This window comes from Caretta caretta, chromosome 1 (assembly GCF_965140235.1).
Source record: "Caretta caretta isolate rCarCar2 chromosome 1, rCarCar1.hap1, whole genome shotgun sequence".
Classification (NCBI taxonomy): domain Eukaryota; kingdom Metazoa; phylum Chordata; order Testudines; family Cheloniidae; genus Caretta; species Caretta caretta.
In genome coordinates, this window is record NC_134206.1 from 310,582,003 (window position 1) to 310,598,536 (window position 16,534).

Below are 16,534 nucleotides of genomic sequence, written 5' to 3' on the forward strand. Positions count from 1 at the left end.
TGAATTAGATATGAAAATGAATACTAAAACCAGCAGAGCAGCCTGTTACTCATTTTGATAAGAATTTATTTTATGCTGTTCCAGTCAGTTTTTGATATGCATTGAAAATACAAAAATCTACATCTTAACTGCATTGTAGAAGACAGCAGGCCATTTCAGCTGCTCCCTACCCAACTGCCAGATTTTGGTCTCTGGTCAGGTGGAGACAGTTTAAGATTGAGGCATAAGCACAATAGCTGGATATTTCTGCTAAAATCATCATTAGTGAAATAGCTGACAAAGTTGACACTTAAATGGTCATCTTTACTACTGAAATCGTGTGTGTGTGTCTGTCAATCACAACATATACATTTTTCAAGTTTCTCTCTTTCACAATCATATGTGCAGAATTCGTCTGTTTTGTAATGAAAGCTTAAATTCTGGAACATAATCCTGTAACAAATAACATTTGGTGGGAAGCTCTGTGGCTGTGGAATCATGGCATATATTGATCCTTAGCTATGAAAGAATGAGTGATTCTATTCCGGCATTATCAATGGAACTTTTAACTAAGCTCCACTGAAAACAAGTGTCAGAAGAATTTGGCTCACAGAATCTTTACCACTGGTGATGGCAAATTAACAAATAAAGATCATTTGACTTTCTGATCACAGATTAAGTTTGGAAGCCTGGCAGTTTTTTCCATTTTACATGTAAACAGAACATATATTAGCAGATAATCATTGAAATAAAATGAACATGGAGCCCGTGAACCCATTTTACAGTAAGTTTTTAGAGAAGAACTGCACTAAAATTTTAATCTTTCCACACTGCAATTCTAAACTAAACTATAATTAAGAGATTTTTGCACATTACTTTCAATATAAATCTGAGGGTTTGCTTCCTATGACTCCCCTCCCCCACTTTTTCTTCTCTTTCTCTCTCTGCCTCCTGGCTGTCTTTCTCCCACCCTCTCTAAATGCCTTAAGAACTATTTGAGAAATGGTTTTTGAATGAAAATACTTTGCACATTTAAAATATGACTTACCATTTACCAAAGCTATATTTATTCCTCTGCCAACATTATTCTTAACACCACTCATTAAACTGAAACAAAAATAAAATGTTTACATCTGAATTATGAAAAACCTCTGAAACAAGCATTTCATATTTTAAAAAAGGCAAGACTTAAAAGTTGGTGGTAGTGAATATAAATCTGAAGTTAGGAACTATAGAAAATTGATAAGGGAAATCAAGGGACACAAGGAGAAACCTATGGTCAGAGTTAAGGACAATAAGGAGTTTTTTAAATATAATCAAAAACAAAAAGAATCTGGACAATGGTGTTGGTCCGTTACTAGATGGAAATGGTAGAATGATCAACAACACAGAAGAGGCAGAAGTGTTCAATAAATATTTCAATTCTGTATTTGGAGGGGAAAAAACAGACAATGTAGTCTCGTTATATTGTGATAACACACTTTCCATTCCACTAATGTCTCTGTAGGTTGTTAAACAGAAGCTACAGAAGTCAGACATTTTTAAAATCAGCAGGTCCAGATAACTTGCATAGAAGAGTTTTAAAAGAGCTGGTTGAGGAGTTTGCTGGACATTAACGTTTACTTTCAATAAGACTTGGAGCACTGGGAAAGTTCCAGAAAGTTGGAAGAAAGCCAGTGTTGTGCCAATTTTTAAAAGGGTTAAATGGAATGACCCAGGTAATTACAGGCCTGTCAGCCTGACATTGACCCCAGGGAAGATAATGAGCTCAGGCCGATATGGGACTCCATTAATGATGAAGTAAAGGAGATTAATGTAATTAATGCAAATCAACATGGGTTTATGGAAAACAGATCCTGTCAAACTAACTTGATATTTTTGTTTGATGAGATTATAATTTTGGTTGATAAAGGTAATGGTGTGGAGATAATATACTTAAGACTTTTGACTTGGTACCACACAACATTTTGATTAAAAAACTAGAACATAAAATTAACATGAAACACATTAAATTGATTAAAAAGTGGCTGATAGATCCACTTGGTGATGATTCCCCATTTACAGTTACATTTTGAAATCTGTTTCCCATGGGGTCCTGTATGGACTGGCTCTTGGTCCTCCACTATTTAACAGTTTTATCAATGACCTGGAAGAAAAAGTCATTGTTGATAAAGCCTGCAGATGACCAAAAATTAGGGTAGTGGTAAAAAAAAAAAAAAAAAAGACAAGATTCAGAGCAATCTAGATCACTTTGTAAATTGGGAGCAAGCAAACAATATGTGTTTTAACATGGCTAGACGTAAATGTATACATCTGGGAACAAAGAATGTAGGCCATACTTACAGATTGGGGGACTCTACTTTGGGAAGCAGTGACTCTGAAAAAGATTTGGAGTGGTGGTGGAAAATCAGCTGAACACAAGCTCCCAAGTGTGACACTGTGGCCAAAAGAGCTAATGAGATCTTCAGATGCATAAACAGGGGAATTTGAATTGGAATAGAGAGGCTATTTTACTTTTGCATTTGGCAATGGTGCGACTGCTGCTGGAATACTGTATGCAGTTCTGGTGCCCACAATTCAAGCAGGATGTTGATAAATAGGAGAGGGTTCAGAGAAGAGTCATAAGAATGATTAAAAGATTAGAAAACACGCATTATACTGATAGACTCAAAGGACTCAATCTATTTAGCTTAACAAAGAAAGGTGAAGGGGTGACTTGATTACAGACTCTAAGTACCTATATGGGAAAACAAATATTAAATAATGGACATTTCAAATCTATCGGAGAAAGGTGTAATGCAATCAAATAGCTGGAAGTTGAATCTAGACAAATTCAGACTGGAAATAAGGCATAACATTTTTAATAGTGAGTAATTAATAATTGTAACAATTTACCAAGGATCTTGATGGATTCCCCATCCCTGACAATTTGTAAATCAAGACTGAATGTTTTTCAAAAATGCTCTGGGAATTATTTTGGGGAAGTTCTATGACCTATGCTTTACAAGAAGTTAGACTAGATGATCACAATGGTCTTTTCTGGCCTGGGAATCTATGATTATGCTTTTATGGAAGCTCTGAATTGAGGCCAGGGAACAGAGTCATTCATCCTTAATTGTGCCCTGTTTAACTTGGTCGGCTGACTTCTTCTATCATGTTTTTAATAGACTAACCATTTTTATATGGCTGGACTGTTAATTTTATTTCTTGATAATTTAAACAAACATTAAGTACATTTTTGGCAAGCTTATTTGTTTTAAGAAGTGGTAAGAATTAACCCTAAGGATACAAAATGTTTATGGAAGTTTTATTAAAACATACACATTTAACAAGATTTCATCTCAATATATTTGAGGTAAAAGGCAGGCACTTATGTACTAGGTCCTAGTAACTAGGATATAGGCTCTGTTCAGATAAAGATTTAAACACTTAATTTTGACCAATATAAGGACTCTATATTCTTCCAGTAATACTATGGAAAGATATGCAGAAATTAAAAAACTTAAAAGGGCTACAGTAACATTCAAGCAAAATATACGGACAGTAGTTCATAACAAGGTATGCATGCATTCAAAATTTCATGGAAAAAAAACACAGTACTTTAGACCTTGTTATTAAATACACAGTATTTTGAATGATTAAATTAACAGTAATTTTAAGGATCCATTTGCAACATTAATAATTATTTTCTGAAGGGATATTGGCCCAAATATTATGCTTTTTTTATAAATATACAACCAATAGAAATGTTTCCATGACCATAAAATAAATTCCAACAAAAAAAATTTTAAATAAACATCCTCCCATGACACTGCAGAATTGTGCTTGGATATGAAAAAGTGAAAGCAACTAGTCCTGTTTTCGTTGGTCGCATGGAAGAAATGCAAAAAAGGTTAAAAAGAGCACAAAAATGAAAAAAATAAAATGAGATGTGTAAGAAGTTTCAGTACTCAAAGAGTGCAGTTACACACCTATACAATGGTAGCGATCTATGATAAAAAGTTATTTCACTGCACCCAAAGATGTGTTAGGCAGTTCAAAGAACAGACAAATAAGGACCCTGTCATGAGCAGCTAACAAGTTAAAAATAAACACAAATGAGGGTGAAAACAAATGAGAGGAGCATTGGGGGAGGGGGTTCAAGAAGGCTGCACAAATAAGATGCCACAGCTACTCTTAGGCTCTGATGCCAGAAAGCACTTAAGCATGTGTCTAAATTTAGGCATCTGCTTAAGTTCCATTGACTTCACAGTGAGATTTTAGGATGTGTTTACATGCTGGCCTGAATAGAGTGCTCTCCTGAACTGGGACCTCAGTTTGTGCTCACTTCTTAAGGAGTACATTTTTTAATCAGTTTACTTCTCTGGTCAGTTATTTTCAGTCCAGTTCTGCAAACCCCTATTGGAGAATCTGCTTCTGAAGGGCAGTATCCATGCAAACACAACAGCAGCAACATGAGCTTCAACGGAATGGCCCACTATTGTTCCTCCACACTAATGTCAAAATACCACCTATTAAAGAAGTTCTTCAACCTATGATGTAATCCACCTCTGCTGAGAGTGCAAACAAAGGCACTATTTAGTGCCAGTTTTGATAGACACCAGCTGATTTCAGATTGGGAATAAAGAGCTATCAGTTGATACTAACTTTGTCACTGTGACTGTATCTGAACCAGTAATTAGAGATGAAAGGTTCCATATTCCTGTACTAATTCCTTGAGTTATATAGTCTGCCAAGAATTTTGAGTAAAAATACAACCCACAACAGGATTTAAACTCAATAACCTTTAAAATATAAGGCAGGCAATTTTCCGCTTGGCTACAAAGTTAAGCTTTAGTTAACACTCAGAAGGTATTTTGGCCACTGGAGGGCTTCCATATTTTTCCATTAACGCAATTGAAACACATGGCAAATGAAAATACAAATGTGAATGAAAGGGCAGTAAAGTTCTAAGTACATTCCTTAGGACATACTAAATTCTCTGGGTAGTCAAAGTTTTGTGAATGTTTGATTTACCATGTTTTTATTCAACACAAAAGTTAGAAGAATTTCCCTTTAATTTGGCTATAGATTTCTTCATAAATAGGTACCTATCAAGAGAGTGTAATGTTTGAGTGATTAGATATCCATAAAACCACAAAGACTGAAGTTACAGCATTCTGTACTGTAAGGGAAATACACTGGATTTCCCAAATTCAATTCTTCAAGTAGATGGAGACAGGTATTTCACATGCGTGTGCCCTGCACACAAGAGCCAGAGAATCTTGCCTACCAGTACCCACAGAAGAGTGGTGCTTGTGGCTCGTGGCCGTAGCCTCTCCCCTGGCTATATGAGATGGCATCATCATGACTCCCCTCAGTTCCTTCTGACTACCTGCGACTAGAGTCAGAGCTCGTGTGGTTTTTAACCTCACAATTCATCTCTCTCTTTTAGAGACTTATTCTAGTTGTATATATTGTAGTCAGTATCATCAGGGAAAAACTCTCACCAGGATTCAAACATTGTCTGTTGCGTGAGGGAACAATCCCCAACACAACCCCACACTCGGTGTTGCTTTGCTTAGGTGAAGCCTATGTCAAGGAGCTGTGTTTATTTGCAAATCATTCACAAAACACAATAAGGTGGCAAGGGATCTTCACTTACAGCAGCAGCTTCTCAAATTGGCCATGTGGCCTGCATCAGCACCGAGGTCTGTGTGGGATTGGAGGTCACCCTCAGGTTCAGAGTGCGCTGATGTTTTGCACTTTGGGGCCGGCAACTCTCCAAAGAGGCAGAGAAGTCGCTCTCTGTTTAGTGCACCAAGGAAAAGGTTTCATAATACCAACCAAGACCACTGCAGGCCTCATGAAGAGTCTTCCTCCTCCTCCAGAAAGAGTACAGATTGGCACAGCATTACTGCTGGCACGCAGCATGAAGCGGGCTCTTCCTATTGCTCCCTCTAGCAGGTAGGGAGATGAGATCCCCATACCATCGACTCCAGCTCCAGCCCTGGGGCGTCCGCTGAATCCAGTATTGACAAAGGTTGTGATGGCATCAGCTGTTTTCACACCGGCAGCACATCAGGCACCAATGGACCTCCTCTGCCTTTCTGTCCTGAGCTCTCTATTGGCCCAGAATTTAGGCCAGGCTACGACATTTACAGCCCTGCTGTCTGGATAGGCTTTTGAACCCTTGGGTCCGTGGGCACTGCATCCAGACATTCCCCATGCTGCAGACTGTAGAAGCAACGCCAGCACTGGGCTCAGCACAAGGGACCTCCTCAGCTCTTTGGCATGCTGCCGTGGCAACACTCTCTGCCCTCCACCTCCGCTGACTTGAGAATCAACATCACCTTCGGCACTGGAAACAACGGAGGTGCACTTGGCGCCGGCAGTACCATTTCCACCAGCAGCACTGGTCCCTCCATTGCTTTGGGCGACAGATTGATCGAACCGCAACTTCAGTGTTGGCTCTATCCTTATTCCCATAATCCCGAGACTCCTCAGTGTCCAGGTTAGGATCCTCCACCTGATCTCCACCGCAGATTGCCAACCACAAAGCATTGCTGTCCAAGTATGATTTTGTAAATTAGTCAGCCATGTCGAAATTTGCAGACCAGCTGCCTGAAACCTCCAGAGATGTTTTGGGTGTTTATCACAGAGGACTGCTTAGTGGCCAAGGCGGCACTACAGTCCACGCTAGACAGCGCAGACACTTAACCCAATCTGATGGCCTTGATGGTGACTATGAGAAGGTCATCCTGGCTGCAGAGTTCTGGCATTGCTCCAGACATGCAGCAGGCCATAGAGGTCTTGCCCTTTGATGATGGGCTGCTTTTTTTTTTTTTTTTAAGATAAAATGGATGAAACTCTGCACTCTTTTAAGGATTCTAGGGTTACCCTATATTCCTTGTGCAGGGGCTGCACCAGCAATGCAGAGGCGCTATTACAGTGGACCACAGCAGCAGCAACAGTACTGCCTGCAACACCCCTTCGGGCAGACTTTCCCTCCCATGAGAAAGCAAGACTACCCCAGAAAGGGGCTCAGGTCCCAGATGCAGAAGCATCCAGGGCCAGGATTAGGCCAGTCCACACATCCTCCCCGGCAGCTACCACGTGCCCATTTTGACTCACTGGTCCGGAACAGTGGTCCAGTCACGACTTCTACAAGTCCTCCCCAATCAGGGACAGCCTCGCTCATTTTCTCAGTGTTTGGGATTCGATTACTACTGACAGTTGGGTCCCAAGCACTGTCAGACTGGGCTATCCTATACAGTTCCTCTCCATACCTCCTTCCCACCCTCTTTATGTTTTTAGGGGCCCCTTTTATGAGATATTACTCCTCAAGCAGGTCCAGTCTCTTCTGGCTTTGGGAGCAGTGGAAGAGGTTTCTCCGGAATAACAAAGTCAAGGTTTTTACGACCAGTATTTTCTGGTTCCCAAATCCAAAGGAGGGGTAAAACCTATCCTCAACCTCTGCAACCCTAAGAAATATATCAGACACATGAAGTTCCGAATGGTCAACTATCCTCCCTGCATTCTCTCAGAATGATTGGTTTGCTGTTCTGGACCTTCAAGACACTTATTTCCATGTGGCAATTTTCCTGAGCAACAGAAGATGTCTCTGGTTTGTCATGAGGAATTATCATTTTCAGTACATGGTCCTGCCTTTTGGTCTGTCTTCTGCCCCCAGGTTATTAACAAATGTATAGTCATAGTGACAGTGTAACTCACAGAGAAGGGAATCCATGTTTCCTGTACCTGGATGACTGGCTACCAAGGGGTAAGGCCAAAAAAGAAGTTCTTTCTTATGTATGCATTATACTGCGCTTACTCAATCATCTGGCTCTCACCCGAAATACTGGGAAGTTAATGTTGGTCCATACTCACAAAATAGAGTTCACTGGGGTCCCTAATAGACTCTACAAGTTTGAGAGTGTTTTTGCCAACTGTTTCCAGACAATTTGTTGCCTTTGTCTCAGTCTGCAGTCTCAACCTTCCATGACAGTTTGGATGTGTCTGAGGCTCTTGGGCCATATGTCAACATGCATGCAGTTGGTTCAATTTCCAAGGTTATGCCTTCACCCTCTTCAAATATTGCCCAGGACAGTTTACCATCCAACCCTTCGCACCTTGGATAGGTTGGTCCGAGCCTCCCTCCATTCATCCTGACTCCTTGCACTGGTGGACGGTTCAGGCCATATACAATGCCTGTCACGCTTCCCTAGGCTTCATCAAGTGTTCAGAGGTTCACATACTTGCCAACAATACCACTGCAATGTATTACATGAAGAGGCAGGAGGGAGCACACTCCAGAGTGTTTTGCCAATCAGACTATGCCAATTCTCCAATTCTAAATCAAAGAGCGTATCTCTCAATAGCTAATCATTTGCCTGGAATCCAGAATCATCTCACGGACCATCTCAGCAGGAATTTTTCCTTATGTCACGAGTGGTCCCTGAAACCCAGTGTTCTGGCAAATCATTTTTGTGGCTTGGGGCATCCTGTTTGCTACAAGGGACAACAGGAAATTTTATCCATTCTGCTCTCGAGCGGTCCTCAGTCTGGCCTCCCTGACCACCTTTCACATCAGCTGGCAGTTGACTCTCCTGTATGCTTTCCCTCCGATACTGATCATTACACAGGTCATCCTGTGACCATCCACAGCTGAAAATGGATCAGGCCAAGGTCACCCTCATTGCCCCAGTGGCACTTTTTTGGTCCTCTTGCTATGTTTTTATTAATTTGGGGGTATACATTTAAATTCAGCCTCTATTATGATAAGGTGTCAAGAAACTATCTCTGCATCTCGTCCTGAGGTGACATGTAGCCAGTCACCATAGGGATAGCTGAAATCCCCAGTACTGAGTTTATTTTTATAGCCTCTCTAATCTCCCTGAGCATTTCACAGTCACTATCAGCATCCTGGTCAGATGGTCAGTAGTATATCCCTACTGCTATATACGTTATTCAAGCATAGAATTACTATCCATAGAGAATCTATGGTACAGTTTGGTTCATATAAGATTTCTACTTCGTTTGATTCTATGCTTTTTTTTCACATAAAGTGCCACTCCCCCACCAAAATGCACTATTTTGTCCTTCTAATATATTTTATACCCTGGTAGGATCATATTCCATTGATTATCCTCATTCCACCAAGTTTATATGATGCCTATTATATCAGTATCCTCATTTAATACGAGGTACTCAAGTTCACCCATATTTGTATTCAGTACCTCTTGTTGTAGCTGAAGTGTCTAGCACTTGCCAGAACACAGCTAAAACTGCAGTAACTCAGAAATAGTCTCTGCTTTCCTTCAGTAATTACCTAATCTGTTCGCTGGTCAGATTAAAAACAAGTGACTAATTTCAATAAAGAAAGATTAACTATTTAGGGAATTTTACAACCAAACATTTTACTTCAGTATAATATTACTGGAACATAGCAAACAATTGTTTTCTACTAGACCAAAACTGCCTTCAGGGATCAAATTGTAGAAAGAGATATGACAGTATTCTGCAGTAATCATTCAGACCAATCCAGTACTGATATAATGAGATGCAAGGTTTTGGGAATCATCTCATCTCATACTTACATGGATCTTGAACTGCACCAGCTCTACAGGAAAACTGTATTTTCCCCCAAAATTGCCAAACGTCCAAAAGAAAATTTCCTAATGAAATTTAGTCTGCAATGTCAACAGATTTTGGACCTCTGCGTAAAGCAAGTAGCATTCATTTATATTTAATGTTCATTTACCTCCGTAACAGTGCTATTCAATTTGACTTGCTTTATTAGCTGGCTGTTGGATGTTTGCTGTACAGTAACTCCTTACTTATCTAGGTTAATGTTGGTTCACTGTTATGTTGCTGATCAGAACATGCACGTTTAAAGTAGCGTAATGCTCCCTTATAACGTTGTTTGGCAGCCTCCTGCTTTGTCCACTGCTTGCAGGAAAAACAACCCATTTGAGCTAGCTGGTGGGGGCTTGCAACCAGGGTGGGCTGGCAGACCCCTATCAGCTCCCCTAAGTTCCCTGTGTGGCAGCCACCCAGCAGGCTATCAACTGCCAGGCAGTTCAGGTGTCCCTCCCCCTACTGCCATGTGCTGCTTCTGCAATCTTCCTTGGAGCTGCTCCCTGGGAGCCTCCTGCTTGCTGTGCAGGGGGGAAAAAGAGAATTGCTAATGTCAGGGTGTCCTCCTCCCCCCAGCTCCTGTACCCTATCTCCACAGAGCAGTGGGGGAAGGACAGGATACACAACAGGTCTTAGGATGGAGGGAGCTTGCTGGCAGCAGCTGCTGTCTCAACTTGCTGATCTACTTTAAAAGGCAGTGTACTTAGAGTGTACTTAAAGGGGCAATGCGCATCTCTCACAGACATGGTGTCTCTCTCTCTTTCTCTCACACACACACACAGAGGGTATGTCTATCTCTCTGTGCCATGCTGTGTGTCCTTCCTCCATTCGTGCCACCTTGTAGAGTGTGAGGCTACATTAACAATGGGTTAACCCTTGAGCGTTCAGCCAAGTGCTAGTTCATCATTTAGCAGTAAGGCATTCCCTGGGAAATATCCCACCCTCTTCCACCCTGACTCCACCACCTCAACCAAGCTTCACAATCATCATTGCTGTGCACAATATTAACTTGTTTAAAACTTATACTTTGTGTGTGTGTGTTTGTGTGTGTATACCCATAACTACAACATTAAGCAAGGAGTTACTGTACAAACAAATTTGAATAATCACCTGAGCACAGATAACGAAGGGCAATTTGAAGCAACCATAAAACAGCTGCATTATCTAAAATGAATTCTTGCAAAGTGGCTAGATCTTTCTCCTCACCCTCCAGGTGGCAGCAGCAGTCATAAGCATGTACAAATGTAACACTGAATTTCTCACAAGAGAGCAGCAGCTTGTTGGTTTTAGAATACTAATCCAAACTTCGAGTCAGCATATTATGTGGGCTTCTAAAATGTAAGTCAAAGGCATTGCATTCAAAAACAAAGACGTCTATAAATCTATAAATGTAGATTCTTAATTGTGTATATAAAACCAAGAAACATTAAAAAGGTACCCTCACAGGAAGTTAGCAGACATAATACTTTTTGCCAAAAAAGTGTACAGTAAATTGATGCAGAAGATCCCATACACATGATGCAGGATAACAGTACATCATACAAACAGAACTATTAAGTTATTTGTTACTAAGAAGTGCCTCTGGTTTTTTATCACGTGTTCCAGAGGAGAATCTGACACAATTACAACAGAAGCTTTGCCAAACAAATCAACACACATACCACTCCTTATTTAACTATTTGAGATTAAAAAATAAAAATAAAATAACAAACAGCTAATATGATGCACATATATAGCATTTCATCTCTGGCTTTCCAAAAATCTTTTCAAATATTTTGCCTCAAACACCTTGAGAAGTTGGTAAATTTTATTACATCCATTGTATAGACTGGTAGACTGAGGGACCAAGGGATTAGATTAATTGCCCAAGGTCACAAATTGATTCACTGACAAGATTGGAAACATAACCCAGTAGCCCTTCCTAGTTCTGTGCTATGAGACTACACTCCCTTTTTACACACAACATAATCTTGTGTTAAGCTTGAAAATACATAATAAAGATTTTTTTTCCACTACAAAAGGTTTTTTTTTCTCCTGCTGAAAAGAGCTCACCTTAATGGATCATTCTTGTTACAGTGGGTATGGCAACACCCATTTTTTCCATGTTCTCTGTGTGTGTATATATATCTATCTTCCTACTGTATTTTCCACTGCATGCATCCGATGAAGTGGGTTTTAGCCCACAAAAGCTTACGCTCAAATAAATGTGTTAGTCTCTAGGGTGCCACAAGTACTCCTCATTCTTTTTGCTGATACAGACTAACATGGCTACCACTCTGAAACCTCAAACCATCTTCATTCTCATCTTGATGGATCCCAAGCACTTTAGAAACTACTTTTTATATGACTCTATATAAAACAATATTGGGACCACTCACTCCCCCCCAAGAAAATTAGGGCACTTCTGAGGCAGCAACATTAGATAACAGGGTTTTAGGAGGGAATTAAAGAATAATTTCCTCAACTACGCAAGGAATTTTACAGGAAAATTTTAGGCTGACAGATATAACTACCTAAGTTAAAGTTTGGTCAAGAAACTGAAGTTAACACTTCTGCTCCACTGAAAGATTTCAAGAGGGTTGTGTCTCATTTGAAAGAGGCAAAGTATTACGATTGCTGCCTAGCTAAAAAAGAGGGGGGCAACTCCTAAAGAATCCAGTTATACCAACCATAATTAGTTTCATGTTCTGGAACTGACTTATTTCATAAGTACTAGTTTGCTGATTAAGTTCTAAGGACAATTATAGCACTGAACTTTAATGAATGTGGCTGGCCAGCCACTTAACCAAGTTTCATAGTTTGTTTAAAGTCCAGTTCGGCAGCGCAGTGAAAAATCTAGCCAAACTGGATCTTAAGCAGTCTAACCAACTTGCTGAGTCAGTGGTGGGTATAGTACTGGCTGTGCAAGGATGGGTTGAAGGAACATCTGTCCATAGTTAAGCATGTTAACTATCTATTCTTCAGCATGTTAGCTTAGTATATTCCAGCCTCAATGAATCTGTGTTACTAGAGTTAAGTGATCATGACAGGGTACAGTCTTGAAGACAAAGCCAATCCTTTGGCTCAAATGCTTCTAATCTTACAAAGTCTCTTTAAACACAGTACACTCTGATGACAATCTAGTCCTCTACTTGAAATTATGTTGTAGTTAAATTGTCATCTGCAGCAGAATACATTGTGTTATGATGGTCACTGAAAAATTGCCAGTTATTTTGGAACAACTCTGCATAGTTTGACATAAGACATATTGGAATTATGCAGCACCAGAATAGTGTGCGCTGGGAGAATTATACTGTACAATTATACTGTGCTATTTTAAAGCCAGCCTTCACATGAATGCTGATTAATTGTGACTGGAATAAACAAAGTTCTTAGTAGTTGTAGCAATACCAAAAATCCTTTTGCAATGCAACTTATTCAGAAACTGAGCTGGTAAGCTGTAACCTATAAAGTCACATGTACTCTATGGGGTAAAATCAAGGGTAATCATGATGTAAGAAGTGAGACTGTCTGGAACAAAATTAGCACACTGATGAAATAATCCAATTAGTTTAATATTAAGGAACACAAATAGCTCAGGCATAAAACAGATTTTGTATTTTTAAAAGGGCTGCATTAAAAAACTACTAAGTTTTTATTCAATTTAATAACCTCAAAGAATACAATTTTTCAAAAGTTCCCCTACAGTGCATGCAACCCAACCTTTGCAGCAAGGAAGTAGTGGATATAAAAAGTGAAAGTTACTAGAAACGGAAACAATAGTCTAATATTATTAATCAAACTAAGTGACTTTACTGTAAATAGTGAAAAGTGAATTGGATTTTTAAAATTTAGGTCTAGTAATTTAAGATACCAGCAAAATGTAATTACCTTTTTATTATTAAAATATCTGTCTTTTTACCCTGTCAGGGCTCTTTTAAAGAAATGCTAAAAATATATTTTATCTGTCATTGGCCTGATGGAGTTTAAAAAGTATTTTGCAAACCATAACAATTCCACAATACAATCCCTCATACAGCTAGCGAGTGTCAAAAGTACATGAAAAAAGTGTGTTTGCACCAATTCAGATATTTGTTTGCATATTAAACTAAAGAGTAAACAAAAAAATGTTCTATTTACTTCAGCAAAACAATCAATACGTTATAGTCTGAATTCAAGAGATTCTGACTGAGCAATTATCCAAAATAGATTTTAAAAAGGTACATACAGATAATCTGCCAGATAAGCAAATACTTACACATTATCTTCTACACAAATTTTTGGCCCAACTACGTTGGCTGCTCCACTTGCCATTTTGAAGGCAAAGTGCTTTTCAGGACAAGCTTTTGAAATCCCACATTTATATCTGGGTGGTTTTGTAGCTTTAGAAAGGAAATAAATATGATTTAGATATGACAGTAAATAAAAAAATCTAAGGAAAAGGTGGAGGGAAGTCACAAATAATCTCAGCCTATGTAGAGACACAAGGTGGGTGAGGTAATATCCTTTATTGGACCAACTTCTGTTGGCGAGACAGACGAGCTTATGAGCTTACGCAGAGTTTAGCCCTTGAGGAAGAGCACTATATAAGCTCAGAAGCTTGTCTCTCTCACCAACAGAAGTTGGTCCAATAAAGGATATTACCTCACCAACCTTGTCTTTCATATATTCTGGGGTCAATATGGTGACAACAACAGTGCATAACTCAGACTGTATACTCAATTCTGGGAAAAGGCACTTCACAAACATTCATTTAATCTCACTTGTGAGGTAAGTGCATATCTCCTTTTTATAAATGGAGAAACAGATACAGAAAAATTATGGACCTGATCCAAAACCCACTAAAGTCAACGGGAATCTTTCCATTAACTTCTGTGGGCTTTGGATCATTCCCTAAATGACTTGCCTGAAGTCACATCAGAATTTTGCGGCAGAGGTAGAAACAGAACTTACATCTCCCAGATTCCAGTCCTGTGGCACATGAACACACACAACTTTTCTCCTTGCTTAAATAATGTAACAAAGACATCTTGAATCAAGTGCTTAAAAGTAGATCCCTGCATGGATACAAATTTATATCCGCAGATACAAATTGGTATCTAGAGAACCACAACTGCGAAAGCAGTAGAACGTGGGGCCGCCGCCCCCAAGAACCAGCGTCCCGTGCCAGCAGCTTCTCCATGCGGCTGTACCACCCCAAGTCCTGCACCTGTCCCTTCCACGCAGAGGTTTGCATGACTGCATCTCCTGTCTGAGGTCTGTACAGCCGTGCCGGAGGACAGGGCTGGGGGCGGTACCGCTGTGCCAGAGGAGTTGCCAGCGGGCAGCCCCACGTTCTGCTCCTTTTGCAGCTGTGGTTCCAGAGAGAGTCCTGTGGTACCGCAGATATCAATTTATATCTGCAGATATCCGCATTTGCGGATCTAAATTTGTATCTGTGCAGGGCTCTACTTAAAAGCTGGGACAGAAGATTTTCAGCGAATGGTTTGGTCACCTTTTTAAGGGCTATCGGGAACCCTCTTCAAAACATATTAATACTCAAGAGCCGCATCATATATCCTTCATAAGAAACTTATTTATACTCCGAATAAATAAATAAATAAATAAATAATACCAGTTAGTGTAATCTGTCTCTATCCAGGAATAAAAGTAAACTTATTTCCCACATATCCTATCTTGTACTTGACCAAAAGAGCACAAAGAAAATACTGATCAATCACACATGGAACTGCAGCTTAAATACTGTATATGTAACAGTAAAATTAATTAGGTACAATCTCACAAACCATTAAAATACTTATTCTGACATATGCTGATCTAACAAATGCAATTCTCTGGTTAAACATGAAACAATCTTCTACTTTGAATCTATTCTCATTGCATTTTTATGTACAGGTGGCAATTTTCATATCAAAGTGACAGTCAGTATTTAAAAGTCACAGCAATATTGTATATACAGACAAAAGTAAATACACACTGCAGTAACTATGGCATATGAAATACTTACGGCGTGCAGCTGCCTCTAATGCTGATCTAGCTAAAAACACAGAAGAAAGTTTTTAAAAAACTTTAGTTACAATGTTTTTTAAAAAGCTTTAGTTACAATGATATTTCATTTGTAAAATGTTTATAATCCCATTAATTTGGTTTTTTGCAGATCTATAAAAATATGTTTGATTGTTTATGATACTCCATTTAATACCTCCCACCATCATATTCAAATATAAAGCACAAACATTTACAGTAAGACACACAAAAATTAAGGGGCCAAATTCTGAAATGCAGTCTAACATTTTGTGCTTCAAGTTTTGGTTGGCCAATTTCAGATACAGAGGATTTGGTAATAGATATGTTGAGCTCCCAGAGATCCCTGAAGTTGTAGGTGCTCAATCCCTCTGAAAAAAAATCAGAGTGTAGGTGTCTAAATTTGAACTTGACAAAAAATAATTGACTACCCCATAAGTACTTAGCACATATTCAGGGTGAAGTGGTCCCTTAGAATACGCGTTAACTACTTATGCTAAACTAATTGTTTGATCTTGTATTTAGCTATGGCACAGAAGTAACTTTCCCAGCCTGAAAAAAAGCTGTGTAGCGTGAAAGCTTGTCTCTCTCGCCAACAGAAGTTGGTGCAATAAAAGATATTACCTAACTCACCTTGTCTCTCAAACTTCCTGGAACCAACATGACTACAATCACACTGTGCACTCTTGTTATACCCTCAGTCTATAGACCATTTGACTAAAACCACAAATACTATTAAACATGATCTGTTGCTAAACATGATCTGTGCATGAATCTTGTTTATATTCTGAATGTGAACTTTTTAAGCTAAAATATTCACATTAAAATTTGTAAATATTAATATTTTACCTTTTAATGCAGAACATAAAAGTACATTCTTAAAAACATGAATTCTTCTGGAACATGAACATGCAAGGCTAACCATGGAAAGAGC

The 16,534-nt window shown here is 39.2% G+C and overlaps 1 protein-coding gene across 3 annotated transcripts in view; it reads right to left on the bottom strand.

Annotated features, from left to right (window-relative positions):
• The window catches only part of FAM3C (FAM3 metabolism regulating signaling molecule C), a 67,821-nt gene that overhangs the window by 32,742 nt on the left and 18,545 nt on the right, over positions 1-16,534 (bottom strand). For all 3 annotated transcript variants that reach the window (XM_075124446.1, XM_048836193.2, XM_048836192.2), the window contains exons 4-6: positions 15,584-15,613; positions 13,835-13,958; positions 1,028-1,086 (exon numbers count right to left, since the gene is read on the bottom strand). In XM_075124446.1, the coding sequence (XP_074980547.1) occupies positions 1,028-1,086; positions 13,835-13,958; positions 15,584-15,613 (213 nt within the window). The remainder of the gene's footprint in view (positions 1-1,027; positions 1,087-13,834; positions 13,959-15,583; positions 15,614-16,534) is intronic.